Source organism: Chenopodium album, chromosome 16 (genome assembly GCF_948465745.1).
Source record: "Chenopodium album chromosome 16, dcCheAlbu1.1, whole genome shotgun sequence".
In the NCBI taxonomy this organism is placed as follows: Eukaryota; Viridiplantae; Streptophyta; class Magnoliopsida; order Caryophyllales; family Amaranthaceae; genus Chenopodium; species Chenopodium album.
This window is the reverse complement of record NC_137849.1, coordinates 47,049,638-47,069,791: the sequence shown is the minus strand read 5'-3', so window position 1 is coordinate 47,069,791 and position 20,154 is coordinate 47,049,638. Positions and strand designations below refer to the sequence as shown.

Here is a 20,154-nt window from a genome sequence, read left to right as displayed (position 1 = left end):
AACCTGAGCAACAAAAATGTGCTATCAAAGAAAGATTAAACTAGCTAGAAGTGGACAATTAATGAGTACTTATTGAAAATTTGGGATATTTTACAAGTTATTGCCTTTTTTTAAATAAAGAATTCTAGATGTGTAGTCTTGTTTTTATACACTTTATATATAAAAAAAAATATAACGGACTATAAGTTAATTAATGTCACATTTACCCGATTTTAATAGATATATTATTTTGACATTATACACTACATAAAAACAATAAGTACTAACTTATGCCTCGATTTAGTATGGTACTATATTGGGATCGTAAAATTTAAAAGAGTATGGAATATAGACTAAACTTTCATGACAACTGAACAAAGTGACAAGCACAAGATAAAAATTGTCCCATATCAATCTACTAAGAAAATCAAATTAAGCACAAATCAGTAGCTAATTTTCATTAAGAACAAATTTACCCTTCAAATAAATAATTTGAATACATTAAGGATTGAAAGGTGTTAAGTTGAGCTGAAACAATTTCGTTAACCCAAATTATATTTGTGGAAACAAAGAGAAAAATTTTGAGATTACTGCCAAGTAACTGCAATAGGACTTCTAACACTATAATGTCCACCCACCCAAACCAATGATCCAAATTTCGAAATTCCTGCCCTGGTTGTGATATTTGCTCCTGATCCTGTAAAACTCACCTTGTAACTTTGCTTCTCACCCAGTTTCTTAAAACTTAACACCTTGGGTTCAACACTAATCTTGACATTTTTCGGTTTCTCTACAAAAACCTTGTAACTAATCTTAGGAGTTCCTACATTAGTTACTGTTCTCTTGTAAGTAAATGTGGTCTTTCCTTTCTTAAAAGCTTCGAAAATAACAGCAAAAGAAGGATAATTCAGGTCACCAGGCTGAAGGGAATTTCCGTTCTTTTCTTTTGGGCAGCTGTACTTCTTTCTTGCCAAAATGGAAACCTGAGCATTAGTGAAATTGATACTGCATAGATAGTGCAAGTAGTCTTCTGCACTGATGTCATATACTAGCCCCGGATCAGAAGCTCCTTCGGGGTTTACATGACCTGACCCAAATGAAAAAGGGGTCGCAAATTTGGTACTTTTAGATACAAATGCATCAGAAATGAGATGCTCTTTGTTGTCATGAGTATAAGCAGATGTCATGATGGCTGATTTTATTGCAGCAGGTGACCAATCTTTATGGACTGATTTTACTAATGCAGCTATACCACTAAGGTGAGGACAAGACATGGAAGTACCTGAGACTACATTGAACTGCACCCTTCTGTTATCATTTTTTAGCTCAGTTGGTGAAATAGTTGGAGGCCAAGCAGCCAAAATGTTCACCCCAGGGGCAGTTATGTCAGGCTTGACGACATAGGGATCCACAAGGCTTGGGCCTCGAGATGAGAAAGCGGCCACCACAGGGGCTCGTGCTCCATATCTCGTTCCATAAAATGAGATTGAACCTGTTAAGTTTTTGTTTTGAACATAGTATCCCTTGATGGCCTTAGCAGCTGTAGAGCCTACTGTGGTAGCTGGCAAAACATGAGGGTCAGCAAAAAGCTCTTCCCCTTGAATGGGACTATTAAGTAGTATCATCCCAGCTCCTCCTGCTGATTTTACCACAAATCCCTTCTCAGTTCTTCCATTTAGACCACGGTCACAGAGAACGATCTTGCCTTTCACAAGGCTGGAAGATAAGGATCCATTGATGCAGAACTCAGCCCTGTTGCCTCCAGCTGTTTCTTTGTACACAATTGGGAGTTGCTTAGTCTTTTTTGCACCAGAATAAAGAGATGAACCCTTGAAAGCTTTGCCATTACTTAGCCTAACTTTAGTAGGGAAGATTCGGTCAGTGTAGCTAGCTGCAACAGTTGTCATCCATGGTGCCATGTTGCCAACAGATGAAGGGATTGGGCCAGAATTTCCTGCAGAACATGAAAAGAAAACTCCCTTTTCCATGGCTCCAAAAGCCGCTATTGCCATGCTGTCCTGGTAATAAGGCCTTGGTAATCCTCCAAGGGACAGAGAAAGAACATCAACACCATCAGCTACTGCTTGGTCTATAGCAGCTAATATATCAGAGCTAGCACAGCCCCTGTCCCAACAGACCTTATATGCTGCTACTCTTGATGTAAACCTGTAAAAAAAATGTGCAAACAGTCAATTTTAATAGAAGTAACTATGAAATAAATAAAAAAAATAAAAAAATAAAAAAATAAAAAAAACAGGTTTTTTGGAGTTATATGCAGTGCAGAGTGACTTAGATACATCTAAACCTCTCCTGGACCTTGCATATGGCTTGAATCACATGTGTTAAGTGGATGCAAATTGATCACTTTGGTATGAAAAAGTACCTCATTCCACTGGCAATACCATTGGCCATCCCAAAGAGGCTAGCTCCAGGAACCATATTCCCTGCGGCTGTGGATGCAGTGTGAGTCCCATGGCCATTGGAGTCCCTGGCAGACCGGAAATCATCTGTTCCATTAATTCTTCCATTAATAGCCTCATATCCTTTAAGGAAGTACCTGGCACCTATAAGCTTCTTATTGCAGTGTGCAGATGAAAAGTTTGCACCTTTTTCACAAGTGCCTTTCCATCTTGCAGGAACCTGATTCACTCCTCTATCATGAAAACTGATATGTTCTGGCCAAATTCCAGTGTCAAGAACACCTACTATAACATCTGATGCCAAGCTAGAATAATTCCATAAACCTCGGCCAAATTCAAGGCCAAGAAAATGGGTGGAATATGTGGTGTGGAGATTTAGCATCACATCAGGAGCAACAGAAAGTACCCCGTCAATATCAGTTAAGGATTGATATTGTTTTGTGGTAAGCTTAGCAGCAAAACCGGTCATGGTAGTCTCGTAGGTGTAAAGAAGCTCAGGGGCCAATGACTCTTCATCTCCATCATCTTGGGCTGCTGGTTTGATAACAGAATTAAGAATTGTTTCATACCATTCTCGGGGTTGCTTGTTCAAACTCTGCAGCTCAACAATTTTAGAATCCTCAGTGTGAACTATGTACGTTGTTCTGTCAGCAAATGCAAATGTCGTTGCTGCTACCAAACCCAATAGAATTAGCTGCCACACCATCCTCATTGGTACCATATTGATGGTTGCACCTGCAACTGCAACAATGGAAATTAGTAAGCAATCATTTCTTGATAATCCAAAGTATTGAGCATTGCATGACAAAGTTAAGATTAACTTAGAATTATGAAGTTAAATGTATAGAACTAACAGTTATTTGAAACTGTGAAAAAGAAATGGCAAAATTTGGAGAATAGGCAAACTATATATTGATTTTGATAACTACAAAATATATCAGCATTTGCACTAAACTTAACAGAAATGGTGACAGATAAAACATTCCTATCCTAGAAGAAATTAAAAAATTAATCCAAGATACTATGTAGAAAGATACTGATCACATAAGATCAAACTCGACACAAACAAAAAAGGTAGCAAGATTCATGAAGATATTATTTTTGAGCAGAGGCAGAAGTTACCTATCTTTCTGCACCCACCACAAGTAAATGAAAGAGAGGATGGTGCATAACTTCTCCAGATGGGATTCTTTATATAAGCAAGCCATACACTTAAAGAAAACGGAACTACAGATTTTTACTTACATTTAATGCTATGTAATGATGATGAATTCCTTTTTAGGTAAGAGATGTGATTATTTTGTAAGCAATTGTTATGGACTAGCTGCCTCTTTCGGAAAAGTTTACCAAACTGACATAAAATTATAATTAAGCACTCGTGTTAATCTACTAATCAACAGATTGTAAAATAAGAGCAGTGAGATGATTTTGATCAGGTGAAGTCAGTCGAAATTTGCAGTTCATCATGGATTCAAAAACTGTTAAACTGAGTATGATTCACTTGATCCTAGTAGGAAAAAAAGGAATTACTGAATATAGAGTACTCTTTCAGTGAGGCCATGCCGCCATGGTAATAACTGTTCTGCATGTAGGTATAAGACCCTCCTCACCTATCATGAGCAAAAACCTAAAACAGATAAGGTAAATAGCTCAATTATTTTAGACACACTCACACACATCCATCCCAAAAAAATATGAAGGAAAACTTCAAACGCTAATTAACAAGTTCTTATCTATGTTAAACTCTTCGTTTCACCTCAAGTATTTGTCTTTGATCCTTGACGCTCTGGTATGAACAATTTGACATCCATCTCTAGACTTCTAATTTTTAAGGAGCTTATTTCCATGTCACGTTGAGCTACTAGTTTGTAAAATGTCATATTTCAGTGAGGATTGAGTCGGTAGACAAGTAACGTATGAACGTGCAGCTCATGAAGAGAAAGAGTGAAAAGTTAAGTGCTACTTTCTTAAGATAGGAAAAGGATTACAAAATTGATGAACTAATTGATGAAAGCATGCTAGATAGTTACTCTACAATGATAGTATGATACAAAAAGGATCATTATGAAATAACTTCCTTTGAGTCTTACCTAAGGAAATACAAGGATGGGCATGTAGAAAAAAGTAGCATGATGGTTATTCAACAACCATGCAAAAATGCATGTGAAGCCTGACAACATCAAAATTTCAATTTGAAGCACAAAAATATAACTCAACCCCATAATTGTCTGTAACTAAGTAAAATCATGTTGTCTCACCTTTTCAATTATTAATACTTAGTCAATAATATCAGTTCTTTGTTAAAACTCCAACTGATCATATTCTAGTATCGATATGCGGTCGTTTCATGGATGCTTCTAGCAATATAAACTTCATAGGTATGGACATAATACACCGGCATGTTTAAGAGACTACGAATGCTCGAGATGAGGAAACATAATTAATCAAGTTAAATACACATACTTTACTTTGAAGTCTGGTTAGCACTCATCATTGAGCCAGGCTGAGAAATGCCTGATATTTGGCATAATTTGCTTTTTCCTGAAGAAACAAGTTTGATTCATGATTAATGTTGGTGGGTACTGTATTATGATTAAAAAAAATAAAGAAAACAGAGTTCCAATCTATAGTAGCTCAATTCACAAATTCAACGATTAATCATTTGCTCATGTCTGACTTCGGGGTTTTTATTAATAACTCTACTGAGCAAACACTGCTCTGTTGCTGAACTTTACTGATCAGCAATGCTTTGTTCTCAAAACAGCAGAAAAAAAATATAAAAAATGGGACAAAAAAAACGAAAAACGTGGTTTTATTGAAGTAGTACACGTTACTCTTGCTAACATTCTCTCAACTTCAAAATTAATGTCCCTGTATTCAAATAGCACAGTACAAATGACTTAATAAAAATCAGTTGTATTAAACATTGTTAAAAGCAATAATCAGTCCTCAATCATTTTCTGGAAGTACAATTAGGAAATTCTGTAAGGTTTATGGGCATATATTCATACCCTAAACAACATACATATTTTTTCTATATGTCAAATTACTTTCTTGCTGTACTAGTAGAAAAAATCCTAGACTCACGCAATGGACCTTAATTTTTGTTAAGTCATACGATCATGATCTAATACTCAAGCAGTCAAGTCTTTTATAAACACTGAAAGAGAACAAGAGTCATGCAGTTGCAAACCTGTCTTTCAGTCTCTGACAGTTCTTGGAATTTCTGCTCCAGGCTGAACATCTGACCTTCTCCCTTTCAGAAGTTGAGTATGTAACAGAGATGACAATTTTTATTACTTAATGCAGCATGAGTATATATTAAGGATTTTCCTTGCCACATGACTCATCCTAGAATCCTGAATATACTGGACTACTGGTGGTTTCTGAATGCAACACAGCTGCCTTACAAGGGGGTTACTTACAATCTGACACTGAACGCAGATACCTTTCACAACAAGAATCCACGCTTTTCCAACCGCTCAAAACATTCAGTAACTATGCAAAACAGTCGGTAAATTTGAAATTTTGAATCCTGACATAATTTAACCACTATATACGGCATTGCAATTACAAAGGGAATAATGCTTGATCAGCCAATGCAAAACATATACTGTACACAGTACAAGTATCAAGCAAAGATGTTCTGAAATACTTTTACATGAGTAATAGAAAACTACTTTCAGAATTGAAGGACAGATCCAGTCAACATAATTTATTTCACTATGAGTCCTCTGCTATATACAAGCCTATAACATACATCCTATTGGTTACTAACAAATAATTAAAGGTATCACCTCTCTTCTTTGTTCTCATACATCTAAATATATACTTCTATGTTTTATAAATGACAATTGGACACCTAACAACATGACGGGAGCTTTTCCAAATGAGAGAAGCTGATAAGATTTTTGCACCTGAAAGGGGATTTGCCTTCACCACAACCTTGAAACTCCGCACTTCCAAGGCACGAGAAAATGATAGACTTGTAGGTTTCACAGTAATATTCACACCTTTGGGGGCTCTTATAATGGAGTTGTAGACTGAATTTGAGGGACCCACATTGGTAACTCTTCTGCGGAACACTGTCATTACTGGCTCTTGCTTGTTCTTCAAGTTCAGCTGCATCGTAGGATAATTGAGAGAATCATGGCCGAATGCGGGAAGCAAAGCAGAACAATTGATGGATTTTGAACCAACGAGAACAGACAAAGAAGCCCCACTATATCCCTCCTTGCACAGAAACTGAATGTAAGGCATTTCATCCATATCATACACTAAGCCAGGACTCCTTGCTTTGAGTGGATTCACTTGACCAGCACCATAAGCAAATTCAGCATCTTTATTTAACCTTGAGCTCATAGGCCTCGCTGTTAAAAAGAGAAGATTTAGCCAAATTCATGACTCAAGCATTAAGCCCAAAAAAAGTATAAACCACTCAAGAGTTAACTTGCCCTTCATACCAGTAGTAATGATGGCAGACCTAATGGCAGCAGGTGACCAATTTGGATGAAATGACTTGACATAGGCAGCAACCCCAGCAACATGGGGACATGCCATGGATGTTCCAGACATGAGAGTGAATTTTGAATGTTGGTTGTCACCTTTTAGTCCAGTTAATGACTTCAAGGGGGTATAAGCTGCCAAAATGTCAATTCCAGGAGCAGCAATATCCGGCTATATGTGAATAAATACGGGTTAAATGTCAAATTGCAGATCATTATCAGTTTACCAGAATGACACAGAAGTGATTGATGTTAACATGTACCTTAAGAAGTCGTAAAGATCCTGGATTTGGACCTCGAGATGAGAATGAACCGATAAATGGAGCTGAAATATTTACCTCCTGGGATCTGTATATTGTTGCTGTTGGTGAACTGCCATAACACACAAGAAAATCAATAATTTACTTCCATTAAGTTACCCCAAAGTTAGCTGTCTTGATAAGATAGATATTATATACCTTGATTTATGGATGTAGTCATAAATCTTTTCACCAACAGTATAATTAACTATGGTTCCTGGTGCCATGAATATCATAGCAACATCAAGAAACCTTGAACTTGTGACGATAGCACCAGCGCCCCCATTTCCTTTCACCACTGAATCAACACCCCAGTCCTGTAGCTTGCATAGAACAAGCTTTCCTTTCACCTTGGAAGGGCTCATTGAATCTTCCATGCAGTATCTGGATCAGCATTGCAATTTTCTTAGTCAAAAATAGAAGAAGATTGTCTGTATGTGGGACTCAATTTCAATGGAAAAAGTCACAGTCTCACTGGTCTCACTTGGAATCCATAGGATGAAGTACCTTGCGTTTTCCTTGTTCTCTGAATTCTTTGCTGCATCCTCACCACTAACAAGACTATATGATTTCCCAGTATCAAACAAGTCTATCCCAACTCCCTGCTCAACAGGCAAATAGTCAGTAAAAGGAGAAATTTTCCTTCCCTGTTTATGACAATCTAAGTGTAGCTTGCTCCTAAACAAGAATTTGTTTTAAAATGAAGGAAATAATAGAAACATTATAACTAACGTGCAGTTTAATAAAGATGAGCTATCAGCCTTCTATAGATACATAACGCCTATAGTTTTGATTAGATGACTATAGCATTTAGCCAAAAATGTACAAGCATCCTGGTGTTAACTAGGTCTTTCCCTTCTTTTCGCCTTTTTACTACATGAGTTTTGAGTTCTTTAAAACTTTGTACTAACAAAACAGCCCCTTAAAAACCAGTCCTAATTTGGACAAACATCAGAGAATGCAAGTCGTCAAGCTCCTTTACCTTTCCATCTTCTCTCTATTTCAACCCCATTTTGTGCTCAGCATAGAATCGTTATTGTAAGCTCACTCAGACACTCCCTTACACACTGAACCAACACCAAACAAGTTATCGGTCACTCATAAGCGCCCTCTTTACCCTATACCCTTCTCTGAAAGTGGACTCACATGTAACCTAATCTGCAAAATGCCCCATTTTAATCATTGCAATCCCAAAAACACCGCCATTAGTCACATATGGCCACATGAAACGTGGTCATCATCCTTTAATCAAATATAAAATGCAGCATTCTTACATTTTGCTTAATTAAACCACATTCCCAAATTCACATACGTCTAACAAAAAGATAGATAAATTGAATTCTCACCCTCATATCCAAAACAATCTCGAATCAAAAGTACCAAAATAACAAACCCTTCACCTCATGAAACAAAAACCCCAAATCAAAAAGTTACAAAACATGATCAAAAACCCCTAATTTACAACAAATTGCACAAATCAAACAACCTGAAAAAGGGGGCAAGAAAATTACCGAAATTGACTTTCCATTACCCAGAGAAACCTTACTACGAAACCCACGATCAATCCCACTAGCAGCAACACTCAACATCCAAGGAGCATGATTCGCAACAGTCCCAGAAGTGGGCCCATCATTTCCAGCAGACCCAACAGTAAGAATCCCTTTTCTCATAGCATGAAAAGACCCAATTGAAATGGAGTCGGAAACATACCCGGAAGATGGCCCACCAATTGAGATGCTGATTAAGTCAACGCCGTCGGAGATGGCGTGGTCAAAGGCGGCGAGAATGTCCATGTCGGAGCAACCGGAGGATGCCCAGCATACTTTGTAGACGGCGATTCTGGCGGAGGGGACGGCGCCGCGCGCAGTTCCGGCGGCGAGGCCGGCGAGGCTAGCATCGGAAACTGGGGTTCCGGCGAGGGTTGAGGAGGTATGTGTGCCGTGACCTTCGACGTCGATGGGGGAGAGGATGTCGGAAGGGTCTGGGACATTGTCGAGTTTGAAGTACCGGGCTCCTACGATTTTGCTGCATGTTTAAAAAGATGCACGTAAGTGAACCCGGATCCACCTTCCGAGATATTACGACTTAATAAACAAAAATAACATTACAGCCTTTTTTTTTTTTTTTTTTTTTTTTTTTTTAGGAAGAAATAACATTACATCTTGATATTTCTTTAAATGAGAATTAAGATTTATTCTCTTTAACTTAATTTCACTTCAATTTAATAAATCAGAACAGGCCCTTAGTGTGGTTAAGAAAAGGTTTTAGATTATTTTTAAATTTTGTACTCATATTAAAAAACTTAATTCGTGAGTAGACTATCTTCTATGTTTGAAATATGACCTACTATGTAATTAATTTGATATTTTCATGAGTCATTTAGGAGTAATCTGACTTCAAGTCTTCATCAATACATGACTAGGACAATCATAAATTATATAAATATTCACTTGATTAATGACATTAAGCTCATGATTGTTGAAGTATGCTTAGAACTATGAAATCTCTTACATGCACCTAGAGGTGCATCCGGGCCATGATGTTTTTTCTTTTTACTTATTCAATACTCTGCACTTCATATATTTTGCTTAATTGCATAACACTTTGTAGAGGATATGATAGGTTTGGATGGAGGTGTTATCTCATCGCTACACCCTACACGCGTGTATGTATGTGTGTACACGCACTCTCCAAACATATGTATTTTCGAGACTCCAAGTGGCCATTATATATGATACTTATGTATTCCATGATTGTAATTGGTATTATGAGTTGCAAAAAAAAGCCCTCTTTGGTTGGATACCATACTAACCAGTGAGTAATACCCAAATAACCAATTGCTTTTTTTCATCAAAAAGGTATGGTTTATTTGCATGCTACAAAGATACTTCGAATAATAATTTCATAACCTTTACATTTCTAGCTTTCTACCAACCAACTCTTTTAAGTCAATGCACTGTTCGGAAACTCGAAGGCCAGGGTCATCCTAAAATTAAGCCAATAAAATGCACTTCAAGGAATAAATGTACCTTTAAAAAAAAGTACTCATATAATGATATAGCATGTAGTTGTCGTTAATGGATGCATTATTATATTAACAGATTATAACTAAAATGCATTATCAAAATTTACGATTACTCAAATTTGGGAAGCATGTGCAAATGTGCTCATGCACCAAAACCTCAATTATTGGATCAATCGTCACCTTTCCACTTAGGGCATGATGGTCACTGGTCACTAACTTCTTTATTGTTCTTCTACTTCCTTTATTGGACTCTAAATTAAACTCCATTCCATGCATGTAATCAGCAAAAAGGACTAAATGAATACAAACTTTTTACGAGTCAACTCGACTTAGAATTTGGTAAAAACCTCAAAGAGTTTGTTTGGTTTTGACCCTCTTACAAGATTATTAGACAAGTCGCTATATATGTATGCAATATGTGATGAACAGGTTAAGTAAAATTACTTGTTGCAACCAGAGAAATTAGCATGGTGATTACAAGTTCCTTTCCATTTTGCTGGGGGTGGTCCAAGCCCATCATCCTTAAAACTCTCTGACTCTGGAGTGATCCCTGAAACAAATAACCAATAATAAACAACTTCATAATCTAGTCCCGATTTTATACTTTTTTATGGTACATAGTGAAAAATGACGATGAATATGATGATTATTTTTCATAAGACTATAAATTAATGATGTAAAAAAAAAAAAAAAAAAAAATACATAATCTATATGTAACTTTTTTTTTGTAAAGTTTAATATCACTTAATTAGAAATAAAGTCAAGGTCACCTCTAAAACAGACTTATAATAACACCATTGCCATAAACCTAATCAGCCTATATATTATATTAGTGGCTAGAAAATCCCTAAATAGTCTAGTAATATAAAAAATAAAAAAATAAAAAAAAATTCAGGATTAATCACCTGTATCAAAAAGACCAACAATGATATTACTTTCAGTTTTCAATTTTCTCTTAGCTGATTGATGAAATCTAATAAAATCCCATGATCTTGTTGTGTGCAGCTTGTGATATTTGTTTTCAAATATCCATAGCACCTCTTCCATATCTGTAAAATTTATATTAACTTAATTAATATTCATCTCAAATATAAATTCCAACCATTTTTTAAACAATAGAAAAAATAATAAAAATATATATATATATAAATTATTTAGTTATAAGATTGAATATATAATTTAGTACAAACCAGACAATGATTTTGCTTCATGATGGTATAATTTTGCAGCAAACGCATTGAAGCTTCTATGATAGCTATGAACTATTGATTCTCTAGCTTCGAATTCACTACAAAATCAAATACATCAATAATTAGTTCAAGTACTTATAAATTACAAACATGATCATAAACTAAACCTTATAACAATGGACCAACCTTCCTTTTAGATTAGAGAGTACATTAATATGTGCTCGATTCGCCGTTGCTTCATCATCTGGTGGATGATTTCCCAAGTAAACAATGTAAAATTTCTGCACCATATAAGAAAAATAAAACCACATTAATTAATAATTATATACTTCTATATTATGGCTGTTTAAATAATTACAAAATATGTAAATTTGATGTGTACAAACAAGCTAATTAAATTAAACATGAGCAAAGTGTATAATCAATGGAAAAAATTAAAGCAATATGTAGCTGCCATGCAACCTTTTGGTCGTCATTTTGGTTGATTGTGGCAGCTAAAATATTAGAGAATGAAACAAAGAAGATGATGAGAAGAATTTTGAGGAAGTTTCCTAATTCTGAAGGCATGACTTCTTTGTCAAAAATAGTGTGTGTGCTTTGCTTTGGTGTAGTTTATGTTATCTATTTATGCGAATTGAATGTGTTATTCACTTATTTAAAGATTAAGATATCCCATGGTTGCTAACAACGAGTAGTAGTCAAGATTTGAGATCGAATACTGTCTCCCTACGACACTCCCTTCATAAAAAAATTCACTCGTGTTTTGACGACTTAAAAATATTTGACTTGCTTGAGTCATAGTGTGAATATATTAGTTGTGTTAAAATTTTAATATTATTTATGAAATTAATTTTGTACATACCCGGCCTCTAATAATAATAAGGATTAACTCAATTAAAAATTTAAGCTAGGATTAGTTTTATTTTGTAGTGTAAATTATTTAACTTATTTAAAAAGTTACTCAGCTCGTTATAGTTTGTAATATTATTAACTTACTAAATCTTGCAAATGGTCTAATTAGTATTTTAGATTGTTTTGAAAAACGTAGGGTGGAATTTTTGCAAAGCAACATTCATCATATCCAAAATAATTGTCTATTGGCCGCCGGTACTTTTTTCTTAAAAAAAATATCATAACAACGTATTCAATATCTTCACCCTAAATATTATATCATACCGAGCATAATACTATCAAGGGACAGAGAAAGTAGTAAAATTTTAGAGGTTAAGTCACTTAACTATCAACCAATGAACACTAAACTTGCAGCAACCACAAACATGTCTTGTCTTGAAATACAAGTAATTATTAAGCTTCATCTAGGTTGCAGTTTCATTCTAATACAGTATGAAAAAGAAATCATGAATTCATGTGAAATAATAGTTAATGCAAATGCCAGAATTATTTATATTAATTCTTTTTTAAATTTTCGACGATCGAGCAGTTTAAGATTAGAGCGAGGAATCAGTATTATTATAAGAGCGAGTACGTATTATTAGTATGTAAGATTTACTCAACAAATGGATAAATATAAACCACATCACGTGTATAAGCTAGAATTACCTTCACTTCCGTCAAATTTTAATTTACAAATTAAACTCCTCCCAAAATAAGAACTTTGCAACAATAATGTAATATATAAAAATTCAATCTATTTATTAGTCTTAAGATGAATTCTATACATATTTTAATCTCAGTGCACGTCTAAGATACACAATACATTAAGGGCCTGTTCACATTTACTTAATTTCAGTTCAATTCGGCTCCAATCAGTTCAGTTCAATTCAGTTCAACTCCTAATTTCCCTCTCTCATTAAATATTCATTTCAGCTCAGTTTAGTTCAGTTCAGCTCCAATCAGTTCAGTTCAGTTCACTTCACTTCAGTAAATGTGAACAGGCCCTATACTACATCTGTCTTTATTCACTTTATGTCTTTCTCATTTTTTACTTATTACTATAAAAGTCTAACGCGCGCAACATAATAAGTTTGTCTGGTGAAGTTGTACACTACGTGAAAAAACGAAATTGGCACCGGTTCAAAACCCTCAATGCCACCGGTTTTGAACCGGTGCCAATGTGGGGGTGCCAATTACTAGCATGAAAAGCCACCGGTTCAAACCGGTGGCAAAAATGGTGCCCAAAATATTAAATTTTTTTTTTTGTCTTTTTTCACTTAACAATTAAATCAACTAAAATAAATAAGAACATCGCAATATAAATCGACGAATTTCAATCAATATAAACCAAAAATTTACAATATATAATCAAAAAAAAATACAATCAATTACAACATATACATAAAAAAAAATTACAATATAAATCAAAAAAATTACAATATACTCGTAAATCAAAATAAAATTACAATATAAATTATAAAAAAAAAAAAACCCCATACACATCTAAATCAATATTCTTGCATCTTGATTCTTCAATTTAAGATCTAAATCAATGTACCTGCACCAATTAAAACAAAAACAAAAAAAAATCGATTAATATAAATAAGCTTCGAAAAAAGAAAAAAAAAACCAGAAATTCAATCCAAAAAATTCAAACCCAGAAAAAAAAAAGCAGAAATTCAAATCCAGAAAAAAAAAAAATCAAATGTATTAAAATCAAATTGAAACCCAGAAAAAAAAAAAAAAAAAAAAAAAAAAAAAGCAGAAATCGGAAAAAAAAAATTGAAATCGAAAAAAAAAACCCAGAAATCGAAAAAAAACCCAGAAAAAAAATAAACCCAGAAATCGAAATCGAAAAAAAAAATAAACCCAGAAAAAAAAATCAACCCAGAAATCGAAAAAAAAAATTAAACCCAGAAATCGAAATCGAAAAAAATAAACCCAGAAAAAAAATATACCCAGAAATCGAAAAAAAAATGAAAATCGAAAAAAAAAAACCAATTAAAATCGATTTGAAATGGAAAAAAAAAACCCAGAAAAAAAACCTAGAAATCACGAAAATAAAAAAACCCAAAAACGCATGCATTAACCCAAATTAATCGATTATTTTAACCGAAAATTAACCCAGAAAAATCAAATTGAAATCCGAAAATCGATTTAAATCGATTAATGAAACCCAGAAAAATGGAATTAAAATCCAAAATCAAACCCAAAAAAACACCCAAAAAACACATGCAAGAACCCAGAAAAATCGATTAATTAAACCCAAAAAAATCAAACCCATGTTGATTAAATTCGGTGTTGTTCGTGGTCTTGATGGTGGTCTTGGGTGTTGGACTTGGTGGTGGTCTTGGTGGTTGTCTTCGGTGGTGTTCGTGGAAACGAAAGAGAAAGGAGATCTAGAGAGGGAGAGGAGAGAGAAGAGAGAGAGGAGTAGAGAAGAGAGAGAGGAGTAGAGGAGGCCGAGTTGTTTGAGGTAGGGTTTAGGGGAATATAAGGGGGTTTTTTTTAAAAAAAAAGGTTTTTGCCACTGGTTCGGTTTAAACCGGTGGGAATAATGGTTTTTCCCACCGGTGGCAAAAACCTCTTCTAAAAAACCCGCCTAATTTTACCCATGTTTTCCCTACCGGTTTTGAAGAACCGGTGGCATTAAGGCGGTGCCATTCTACTTTTTTCATCTAGTGGTAATAGCTTGTCCTGACACCCAAAACTTATTTGGAAGGCTTTTGAACGCAGACTAAAAATAAATCGTTGACAATCATACCCTTGAGAAGATAAATGTGGTCATTTTGTTTTAAACGAAGTTGTAAGCTTTTTAATTTGTTGGGAGTTACAATATACATCCTCCATCACTTTTCGTTGCAACATTTGAAAATTTACATACACTATTCACATTTTTATAATGAGCTTTAATTTTTATTGATTTTTTTGTTGGACAAAATAGTCAAATAAAATTTAATTAAATTCATCTCGGTTTATATATACATATTATATATCTAATCTAATTCAATTCATTGTTGTTAAGAACTAAACCAGTTCCCAATGGTGCTAGACGACTCCTAGTGAGTAGTGACACAAAATTTTGTATGATCTACCTAAAAAGTATAAACACTTGTTTTCCTCTTTGCCAAGTTTTATGTCTTTCATATTTCTATAATGAGTTTAGAACTATACTCACATATGAAAGCTTATTATTTTTATTTATTTTATTTTTTTGTTTGAAAGGTAAGATATTGGGAAAGAGATTAGGAACGTCTTCTCACAAGACCGTGTCCTAATCTATCTTGTAGTAAAAAAATAAGAAAACTTGCTATCCATGAACGGATTGATATCTTGGTGGGTTGGAGTAGAGTAACCCAAAGAGGCCACATAATCTGCTGCCCTATTTCCTTCACGAAAGATATGCTGAAATTTGAAGGCCGAAAAGGAATTCAAGATAGTCTTGATGTCTTCCATTAGGAGTTGAAGCTTCCATGGGCAGTTATAATGACCCTGCAAAATATTAATAACAGTCAAATTATCTCCTTCAATAAAAATATGGGAAATATTGTGATCTTTTGCTAGGAGAAGACCATTACGAAGGGCGATTGCCTCAGCAAGAAAAGTTGTGCATGAACCCAAGTTATAAGTACGACTGGCAATATGATTACCGAGGGAGTCCCTAATAACAACACCTGCTGTAGAAGTGTTATGAGTCGCATACCCATCAAAATTTAACTTACAGTAACCTGTTAGGGGAGGGGACCATGAGACAGTCGTTGTAGTTACCTCCTTTTGGTTGGTAGGAGGGAGATTAGTATTGGATTTTTGAAGGGAATCCAAAAAATTCCTAGGCTGCCATTCCTGGGAGAGCGAAAAAGCACGAAAGAAAACAGTAGTAATAGAGGGGGTCAATTGTTTGAAAATGGTAGCATTTCTACATTTCCAAATACTCCATAATGATATAGCAAAATTAGGGAGAAGACAAGGAGACATAACTTTCATAGAAGATAAGAGATCGGGGAGGGACGAGGAAGGAGGGAGAATTCTTAACCACTTTCTAACAAAGGACGAGGACCAAAAATCAAAAGAAAAAGAACAATGGAGGAATAGGTGATCTTTAGTTTTAGGAAAGTTATTACAAATGGCACAGTGAGGAGGAATATTTATATTCCGTAATGCTAAAGTTTGGCGGGTAGGGAGACTATTATGAAGAAGTTGCCATAAGAAAAGTTGTATTTTAGGGGGAATATCTAATTTCCATATCCATGAAATTCCCATTTGGGAGAACTAGCAGAGTAGTTGTGAGCTAACCATGTAGCAGATTTCACCATAAATTGACCATCTTTTGATAAACCCCAACAAGGTTCATCCGGCATTGCAGAGGAGGGTAGGGCTCGGATTTTTTGAACCAAATCATCTAGGAGGATTGGACAGAAGCAAGGGAACATCCCAAGAGTTGTCATCTGTAATAAAGGTATCAACAGTAAGATCAAGATTGGAAATAAGATTTGGGTCCAAATCTAATATGCCTATGATATTAGTATCAGCACACCAAATATCAACCCAAAACAGGATAGAGGAACCACTTCCTACTTTCCAACGAAGGCCTCGAATAAGAAGAGGACGAATATGAAGCAATTTCTTCAATATTCAAGAATCCTTAGATTGGGGGTGGTAACTAAGAAAGTGGGAATGACGGAAATATTTTGCTAAAACTGATTGTACCCACAGATTATTCGGATTAGTGAGAAGTTTACAATTTAACTTAGCTAAGAAAGCAGAATTTACAGCCTCAGATTTACGTAAACCTAGACCACCTTGACTCTTTGGCTGAGAAATAGTATCCCAGGCAACCATGGGCAATACTTTCTTTTGAGGAGACTTTCTCCACAAAAAATCTAAGTATTCATCTTTTGATCAGCTTTTGTAATCAAATGGTGAAAGTTGTCTTTATTATAAGTGTTGGAATTAAAAAAAAAACTCCTAAATAACGACCAAGACATGACTTAGGGGTCATGTTAAAGTAACTACCTAAAATATATTTATTTTGATGAGAAACATATTTAGAGAAAACAACTGACGATTTATGAAAATTAATAAGTTGGCCAGAAAGGGTGGAAAACTCGGCCAAAGTATTTCAAAGGGTACCACAAGCTGTAGAAGTTGCTTTACAAAACAATAAGCTATCATCTGCAAAGAGTAAGCAAGGAATAATCGGAGCAGAGGAGGCAATTTTTAGGCCAATTCCAAGCTTCTTTGATTGGCTAAGATGGAGAAGAGTTTTAGATAAAACTTTCATACAAATAACAAATAAAGCCAGGGATAAGGGGTCACCCTGGCGCAGACCTCGAGAAGGGCATATAAGCTGAGTAGTAGAGTAGTTAACAGCAGGAGAGTAAGAGACCGTAGTAATACAAGCTTTAATCCAATGTATCCAAATTTGGTTAAAACCAAAAGAAGAGAGGGCAGCCCACAAAAAATCCCATTCAATTCGATCATAGGCTTTTTCCATATCTAATTTTAAAGCCAACCATCCTTTTTTACTTTTAGATTTGCAAAAAGGTTGAGAATTTCATGTACTAAGAGAATATTATCCCGAATAGCCTGATCAGGAGCAAAAACATTTTGATAAGGACCAATAATTTTATTCGAGAAGGGTTTTAACCGATTAAGTAAGATTTTAGAAATAGCTTTATAAATAGTAGTGCAAAGACTAATAGGTCTCTAATGACTAGCTTTTGAAGGAGTAGCTAATTTAGGGATCAAAGTTATAATTGTATGATTAAGTTCTTTTAAAAGAATACCAGTAAAAAGGAAACTTTTAATAGCTTTGCATATTTTTGAACCAATTATGTTCCAATAATGTTGAAAGAATTTGGGGCCATAACCATCCGAACCTGGGGCTTTATAAGGAGACATTTCAAAGAAAGCAGCCCTAATTTCCAAATTAGTAAAAGGTTGAGTTAATATATTGTTATCTTCTAAAGAGATAACAGGATGAATCCAAGGTAGGGAGAAAGTCCTCAGTTCATTGTGATCAGATTTAAAGCGTTTAGAAAACTCAGTAAAAAATAAATTAGTAATATCAGTAGGATTATCAACCCACTGGTTATAATCATTCTGAAGGCGAAAAATTTGTTTTTTACTATACCGAAATTTCATAGATTCATGAAAAAAACGAGAGTTTCGATCCCCTTTGGTAAGCCACAATTTACGAGCATATTTGCCCCAAAGTTTTTGACCAAATAAGAGGAGTTTTTCGCGTTGCCTAATTAAACGTAGAAGATGTTGCCGTATATGAACATTATCTGGAAATAATAGGCGTTGAGCTTCAACAAAGATCAAATTAGTTTGGTTTAATTTTAACTTATTTTGGATATTCCCATATTTGACATGATGCCAATGTTTAAGATCCGTTTTAGCATGTTTCAAATTTTGTAAAATGCAAAAAAATCTAGACCCATTATAACGAAGGTTCCAATTTTTCTTAATAATTTGCTGAGCTTCAAAATCTACTGTCCAAGCATTTTGAAAACGGAAAGACGAGAGTTTAGGTACACTGGAATTATTTGTGACTAATATAATTGGGGCATGATCTAAAACTGAAAAGTGTTCATACTGAAGAGTGGCAATAGGATATAAAGATGCCCATAGCTGACTAACAAAACATCTATCAAGGTGCTCATAAATGATTGAGGTGGGCGTTGTACGTTTCCATGAAAACGGATTTCCCAAAGGTGAGACATCATTAGCTTGAGAGAGATGGGCAAAACGCTGAAGACGAAAACACCGAGCTAAAGTTGGAATTTTTCCGCCTTATTTATAAGTTAGCAAAAATAAATCATTAAAATCACCAATAAGACACCAAGGCAACGAGGAATGTTGAGTGAGATCATAAATTTAATTCCAAAACGCTCTCTTATCCATTAATTGAGCAGGAGCGTAAATAGCAAATAACGTAAAAACATAGTCCATTTGAAGATCATGAATTAGCAAAGAGGCAATTCGATGTTGCAAATTTATAATCGTAACATCAATTTTAGATGAATCCCAGCAAACCCACATGCCCCCACAATGGCCATGAGGAATTAATTATATAAACAGATTCATATCCCAAGGTTCTACTAAGTCTATGACTATTAGAAGGGGAGACCATGGTTTCAATTGCAATAAAGATATCGAGATTAGATTTTTTTCTTAATGAAAATCATCTCACTAATGGCTTGAGAACGTTTAGCACCTCTTATATTCCAACTAATGATCTTCATAAAAAGGGGAAATAATTAGGACGCAACTTATAGGGAATACAAAAAGGTTGTCACATAAGATCAATAGAAGGCCTATTGAAAACAAAGTATCAAGAGTCCATAAAGGACTAGTAACAAAATTCCATAGAGGAATAGTAGCATCCATGAGTAGTATGAAGAATCCACATATTGAAATCCTGAACAACTCAATGGAACAATTGAAGTAGTATAACCCAAAGGGATTATTATTTGAATAATGTGCATTAAAAGATTGGTAGCCACCATCACAACATAATCATACAAAATAACAAGAGAAAGTCGAAGAATTTGACTTAGAAACAAAGAACTGGAAAGAACTAGCCAGACTCACAAGCCAAAACAAAACTATAGAAGGAAATATATTGCAGTAATAGGAAATGAGAGGTATAAATAACAGTAGTAAAGAACACAAAAGAGGAAGCTAAAAAATTGGTATCATTTAAAACAATTAAAAAGCATGTATGACTCCAGAAATGAATTAGGTGCAAAGTAGTAGAAAAGGTAAACCATAAAACTCAGAGAAGTTCGTAAAAACATAGTTCCAGAGGATGGACAAGTAACAAAACATCATAGA

General features: G+C 34.8%; 2 protein-coding genes across 2 annotated transcripts; both read right to left on the bottom strand.

Annotated features, from left to right (window-relative positions):
• Positions 1–450: 450 nt before the first annotated feature.
• On the bottom strand, positions 451–3,600 carry LOC145585673 (subtilisin-like protease SBT1.1). The gene is made up of 3 exons (XM_081642380.1): positions 3,522–3,600; positions 2,363–3,140; positions 451–2,145 (listed from the first exon to the last, which is right to left on the bottom strand). The coding sequence occupies exons 2-3, from the start codon at positions 3,118–3,120 to the stop codon at positions 567–569; spliced, it is 2,337 nt and encodes a 778-aa protein (XP_081498506.1). The 5' UTR covers positions 3,121–3,140; positions 3,522–3,600; the 3' UTR covers positions 451–566.
• A 2,346-nt stretch (positions 3,601–5,946) lies between these two features.
• Positions 5,947–12,013, bottom strand: LOC145585672 (subtilisin-like protease SBT4.14). Its single transcript, XM_081642379.1, has 11 exons — positions 11,881–12,013; positions 11,605–11,699; positions 11,419–11,516; positions 11,134–11,277; positions 10,673–10,778; positions 8,715–9,228; positions 7,711–7,805; positions 7,363–7,587; positions 7,168–7,276; positions 6,863–7,076; positions 5,947–6,769 (listed from the first exon to the last, which is right to left on the bottom strand). The coding sequence occupies exons 1-11, from the start codon at positions 11,983–11,985 to the stop codon at positions 6,234–6,236; spliced, it is 2,241 nt and encodes a 746-aa protein (XP_081498505.1). The 5' UTR covers positions 11,986–12,013; the 3' UTR covers positions 5,947–6,233.
• Positions 12,014–20,154: the final 8,141 nt, after the last annotated feature.